General features: G+C 39.6%; 1 protein-coding gene across 2 annotated transcripts in view; it reads left to right on the top strand.

Annotated features, from left to right (window-relative positions):
- The window catches only part of ALS2 (alsin Rho guanine nucleotide exchange factor ALS2), a 36,939-nt gene extending 33,311 nt beyond the window's left edge, over positions 1–3,628 (top strand). For both annotated transcript variants that reach the window (XM_021555454.3, XM_021555455.3), the window contains exons 31-34: positions 404–465; positions 1,035–1,184; positions 1,439–1,535; positions 2,909–3,628. In XM_021555454.3, the coding sequence (XP_021411129.2) occupies positions 404–465; positions 1,035–1,184; positions 1,439–1,535; positions 2,909–2,947 (348 nt within the window). In that variant the 3' untranslated portion in view covers positions 2,948–3,628. The remainder of the gene's footprint in view (positions 1–403; positions 466–1,034; positions 1,185–1,438; positions 1,536–2,908) is intronic.
- Positions 3,629–6,000: the final 2,372 nt, after the last annotated feature.

Here is a 6,000-nt window from a genome sequence, read left to right on the forward strand (position 1 = left end):
GATATACCATGTTATTATATTTCCCCTAAGTTTGTCTACTGTTTAAATGCTATGGTAATGACTTAGCAGGGGCACTGCACTAGATGATCTCCAGAGGTCCCTTCCAGCCCCAGCCATTCTGTGATTCCTTACAGTGGCCATCAGTCCAGCTTTGTCACTCACTGACTGACTTGGTAATGAATTTAAGAGACCTTTGCTCAGTCCCTAGTTGTGAAAGTGTAAGAATGAAAGTCTAGGAAAGAGACTTTCAAGCTGCTTAATTAAGAGAATTATATAATTATATACTTTCTGATTAGCAAAAATGTGTAGTTTACATTCTTAATAATGATCTTGTTGAAAGAGGTTCAACACTGAACAGTGGGAGTGCTGAACCTGCCTGATGAATCTTACCATGATTCCACAGGTATCGTCAAACACAAAAGACGCCTGCTTTGCCTCTGCTGTTGAATGTTTACAGCAAATCAGGTAATTCTCTGCAATTTGTCTTTGTGTTTCACTGTTACTGCTATAGTAGTATCTCGTTTACTTGACTGGGATCCTTTACATGTCACCCTTTCTTGTGTACCTTCCTAAGAGAAGTCACTAAGATGTTTTCCAGTTCTGAGTAAAGATGCAATTTCTCCTAGTGGGGAATGAAGTGTTGCCTCATAAACATGACTGAAAGGTGTCTGTAGGGCACCATTTAGAATCAAAGGCATAAGGACGTCTATGAAATACACATGTGAATTTCCAAACAGCTGTGGTAAAGTAACCTGAGCTTAAGAAATTAGTAAATTAAAAAATATTTTAGAAAGGAATTTTTCCCTTTTTACCACTATATTAAAGCACCATGAAAGTATGAAGAGAGTCTCACTTGCAGTAGTGTGCCTTGGTATGGTGTTTGTAACCCGGGTACTGTGCAGCCTTGGCAGCCCTGGCTGCTGCAGTGTCAATGTCTGACTGACCTCCATGGGCACATGCGAGCCTGCAAACCCTTCCTAATTTAGGTGCTCACTGCTTACTGTTACCCTGGTTTGCTTTTGCTCTCCAAATAGTACCACGTTTACCCCAGCTGACAAGCTGAAGGTGATCCAGCAGACTTTTGAAGAGATCTCCCAGAGTGTACTTGAGACCCTTCAGGAAGATTTTCTGTGGTCCATGGATGACTTGTTTCCTGTTTTTCTCTATGTGGTTCTACGAGCCAGGTAGGCGCCAAGGGTGGCATCAGTCATAGGCTGAGCATAGGCAGTAGAAGTACTTCTCTGTTAAACACTCCTGCTCCTTGTAGGATTAATTACTGGCTTTTTGTAACTATAAATTTTCCAGCTTGACAGTTTGCTTTGGTCTGAAAAAGTCTTGAACCATCTTTATTGTGAAAAGGCCCTGAGTTCAGAATTAAGAAACATTATACTGGCAGCTTTTGTTCCCATGTTCACTTTCCCGCTCTCACATGTGGCAGGATAAGGAATTTGGGGTCTGAAGTGCACTTAATTGAAGACCTGATGGATCCCTATCTCCAGCATGGGGAGCAAGGCATCATGTTCACTACCTTGAAGGTATGAAAACTATTCAGAGTTATTAAAGGCTTTCTTTGGAAATAATCTCCTTTTAGCAATGAAGATCAGCTTAGGTCAATTACATGAACATTAGGCTATAACTTCCTTGACTTTTTAAATTGAAATACTTTACTAGGATAGGCAGAGAAATTTATTGTAGAGCTTTGGCTAACCTCCGAATTGCAGGTACCACTAAGAAAAATGGTGCAAATGTGCAAATGTGGATTACTCAAAGGTAATATTGGTTGCTCTTGAAGTGCTCTAAATGCTCACCTGGAGCTTGTCATTCCCCTGCAACTTAACAAGCGTTACTCTCCCTATAAAAATTGAAATGAAGTGCTGCTTTGGAGATTAGCTATTCCATTAAAGTTTAACATTACATCAAGACTTTCCAAGAATTATGTTTTAGGGGGAAAAAAAAGCCACTCTGTCACTCTCTACATTTTATTAAATATTCCTACCTTTTTAAGTATGGGAAAAGGAAGAAAGTGAGTTTGGAAGAATATCCTATTGTACACTAAGACATTCATAATGGAAATATGTTGTTTTGGTACCTCAAAACTGTTTTTCATGTGGATCTTGTGACAGTTCAGCTGTATGGAGCCTTTTAGTGGTGTTGTTTTGGAGGGAGGCTATTAATCTGCAGCTTAGGAAAGAATCTTAAACTGAAGTGTTATCATTATTGTATTTTCTGTCTGCACAAACTCAAAATAGTTGAGTCCAGAGGATTTTTTTAAAGACTTAGTAGTTTCATAATATGGAAAAAAAGTAAGGTTTGCATTGGTTCAGATTTACTAAAGATCCTACATGGTGGAAGCAGAAGTAGAATCTAATTTGCCATGACTGCAAGTATTGTCTGAGACATTTATGTTAAGTTTCTGATCCTGGCTGACCTGACCCAGTGCATATTTGAACCAGCATTAAGAAGTGAATAACTCTGAACAGGAGATCAGGGTCATGGAAACCTTTGCTTTTCAGTCTAAGTGCTTTTGAAATGCTTCATCTCTGTATCCTTGCTGTGTAAAAATAGATTTTCTTTTTTTTTGAGTCCTTCTGTCAAAGGCCAAAGAGAGACTTGTAACCAGAAATATACTTTAATCTTGGCATAGCTGAGAGCTGTGAAAGTATTGAGTCCCAAATCATGCTATCTTACTTGATGAGGTGTTGGATGTAATTTGTAACTTAGTCTCCTGTTGCTCATTTTGCTAGCTTTCATATCAGAAAATTATCATGTGTTGAGTGCCACTATAGCATCATTGCTTGTAGAGAGCCTTGTTCTCTGTTTTCTTGCATAGAAGAAAATCAGCCTTTTTGTGTATGATGCTTTGCTGTGAACTGGCACTTGTGCTCATCTGAACTTTGTTTTAATTCAGGCATGTTACTACCAGATTCAACACGAAAAGCTTACCTAGACCATCATTTACAGCCTGCATCTGGGGGATAATCTACTCAGTGGAACTTCACTTCTTCCCTGAAATGGTCCTTAGAAAATATTTGGTTATAGTTCTGCTGCTACAGATGAAAATGTTCAGTTGTTTCTTCTGAACTCTCAGTTCTAAGATTCAAAAACTGCAGCCAGAAGCTTTCTGTGAAGTGGTGATGAAGTTCAAGACTTGGTTTGTCAAGTACCTACCAAGAAGAAATACTTTCCAATTCTAACAGAGAGATTATTTACTCCTTTTAAATTAACCGTGCAGCACAAAGGCATGGCATCTACCTAGATCATGTGTGAGAGACTGGACCGCATGGCTTGCAAAGCAGTGGGTTTGTTTTTATTATTCCTGGTTTGTCAACAGAAATGTTTAAAGGGAATGAATTGCACCACAGAACCATTTGGTCTTCCTGAATTAAGCTGTATGTTTGTTTATTTAAGAAAATAGAAATATGTTAGTATTTATAATGGGTACCTATAGTGTGTTTGGCTGTAATGGTTTTGAGGCATCTGTGTTGAACAGCATTGCTGAATGCAGTATTCATGTGCTGTTGTGGAAGTAATCACACTGTTAGACTTCCCTATTTACTAGAATTGTAAATATACAGGCATTTACCATTCTTTCTGTTTATGAAATAAATAAAAGGCACTGACCACTTCAGATTTTGGCACTGAATAAAACGCTGTGCAGTGTTCAGTTTGCTTACCCTGAGGACAAACACTGTCTCTGTCAGCCCTTGTGGGCTGCTCGAGAGGCGAGAAGGGTGAAGGGTGCCCTTGAGCAGATGTGCTAGGTTGACCTTGGTTAACACCAGGGGCCCACCGCGCTCCTCTCTCGCTCCACTCCTCAGCAGCAAGTGATGACCAGCCCCTTCCTGGGCAGGGTTTAGCATGCGGAGCCGCTGCCCCAGAGGTGAACTCCTAGCACCAATGCCAAGCTCTTCCCACTGCAGGGAAGCTCCGAGGCAGTTCACCCCACAGGCTGTGTTGGGGTGGCTGCTCCAGCAGGTTTGGAACTTTGCTATCACTCCTGGTTCTGCCTGTGCTGAGCCAGAGCTGCCTCTGAGGCAGAGCTTCAGTGCTTCCATGCTTCCCACTCGGAGCAGGACACACTGAGCTGACTCTCCTGGTACTAATTACAAAGCCTCCCACTTTGGGAAAGGTCCCTGCAGTCCCTTAGTGTGATCCTGATCACACCTGCTGGAGCAGTTCACTTCAAAGCCTGCAGAGAAGTCATTTCCCTGGGGAATCTGAGTGTGTGTGTTCTGTGGTTTATGGCTAACTTCCTTATCCTAATAACACTGGTGGGTAACTATAGTATTGTAGGTGCCAGGACTGACTCAAAAAAATAAAAAAGGGAAAGGAAATGTAGGTTACAGAATGTTATAATAGCTCAAGTTATGTTAGACTCCATATATGATGCTTATCACATTTTGAAGTAGTGGTTATGGCTTGTATATTGGCATCTAAATGGAAAGAACCCATATGCCAAAACACAGTTTTGTTGAACAACAGCTGCAATGTAACAATTTTGATAATAAAGTAGAAGTAATTGGTCTTTTCAAAATTATTTCTAGTTTTATCAGAGAAGGGGAAAGAGTAATTCTGGAACGATGATATTTAAAACTACTGTTAAATTGCAACAGACTATAGTGATGAGAGACTATAGAGAATGGACTCCATGTTTTACAAACAGTTTAGTGTTGGCTCAGTCTTATTTTTAAAATTATACTGAATAATTCAAGGAGAGATGAGCAATAATATGAATGAAAGGGAAGCTCTAAAAAGATAACTTGAGAAGGGGGAAGACACAACTAGAGGTGAAGAGCATAGTTAAGGATAAGGCAGAATTCAAACACTTCATCTTGCACTAGATGCAGCCTTTCCATGCAATCACCTTCATGTGAAAAAAAATATAACTGAAGCCTAGAGGAGCAGAACTGCCCTTTAAGATGGGGCTATGCTGGACAGCTGAGTAAATCAATGGCAATTTTCATCTCTAGAAGATCTGAATTCAGGATTTATTTTGCCTTTTGTGGGAGCAAAACCATAAAAAACAGATTTGGGATTGGTTCTTTCTCATGTAACTGCTTTGAATTAGCATGTTTTGTATTTGGATATTTCAGAAGAAAGGATTTTAATATTATGCTTTGTTTCATATGAAGTCCTACATTGCTTTTGTGCCTTAAACCAAAAATGTAACTAGAAATGGGAAATTCTTCCATGTTATTTCTGCTTTTCAAGAACAAGGTGTAGCAACAAATATGTAGCAACTTTAATGGTGTAACTTCATTTACTGTGAATGGTGGAAAGCTGAGAACTACCAAACCCAAAGGATACGTCTGCCTTTACATACATAAACACAAAGAGAGGTATGTATACATACACATTCAATCTTTTAGAAAAAGTAGTGGTATCACGTATTTATTTAGCTTGGCTGAATTAGGGAAGCAGACAGTCTGGGCTAGATTATTTTTGGTTCTTCTGATATATAGCTCAGTTATTAGCTGAAGAGAATCCCAGGATTAAATGTGCTTCTGACAGAGATTCCACTTTACAGCTGATCTGGGCTGTGATGCGTTAGGAAATCAGTACAGACCAGCTTTGATTTGTGTATTGCTGTAACTAACAAAGAATTGAGTTAACCTGCAGGACTTTTCCAGCTGAATTGCTTCAGGGTAATTACTTTTTTCTGGTTTTTTTTTTTTTTTCTTTTTTCTTTAATGGAGAGACAGGTATTTCCTGTGCTGCAGCAGAAATCCTGTAACCAGCCACAGAAGATCGACACTGGCTGCAGACAAACGCTAAGTGATGAGCACCCTATTGCCTGGGAAAGTTGATGAGAATAAGAAATTATTTAGGTGAGAGACAATGTAAAGTAGTTTTTTTATGCAAGAAAAGGGTTAAGGGGATTTGTTCTCCTCTCCCTGGTAATGAGTAGTTCTAAGGTTAGGTTTCTGCGGATTAGAAAGGAGAGGATGTCCACAGATTAGCTGGGGCAGTGAGGTTACTTGCTGTACTAACATCCAACAA

This window comes from Lonchura striata, chromosome 8, assembly GCF_046129695.1.
Source record: "Lonchura striata isolate bLonStr1 chromosome 8, bLonStr1.mat, whole genome shotgun sequence".
NCBI lineage: Eukaryota > Metazoa > Chordata > Aves > Passeriformes > Estrildidae > Lonchura > Lonchura striata.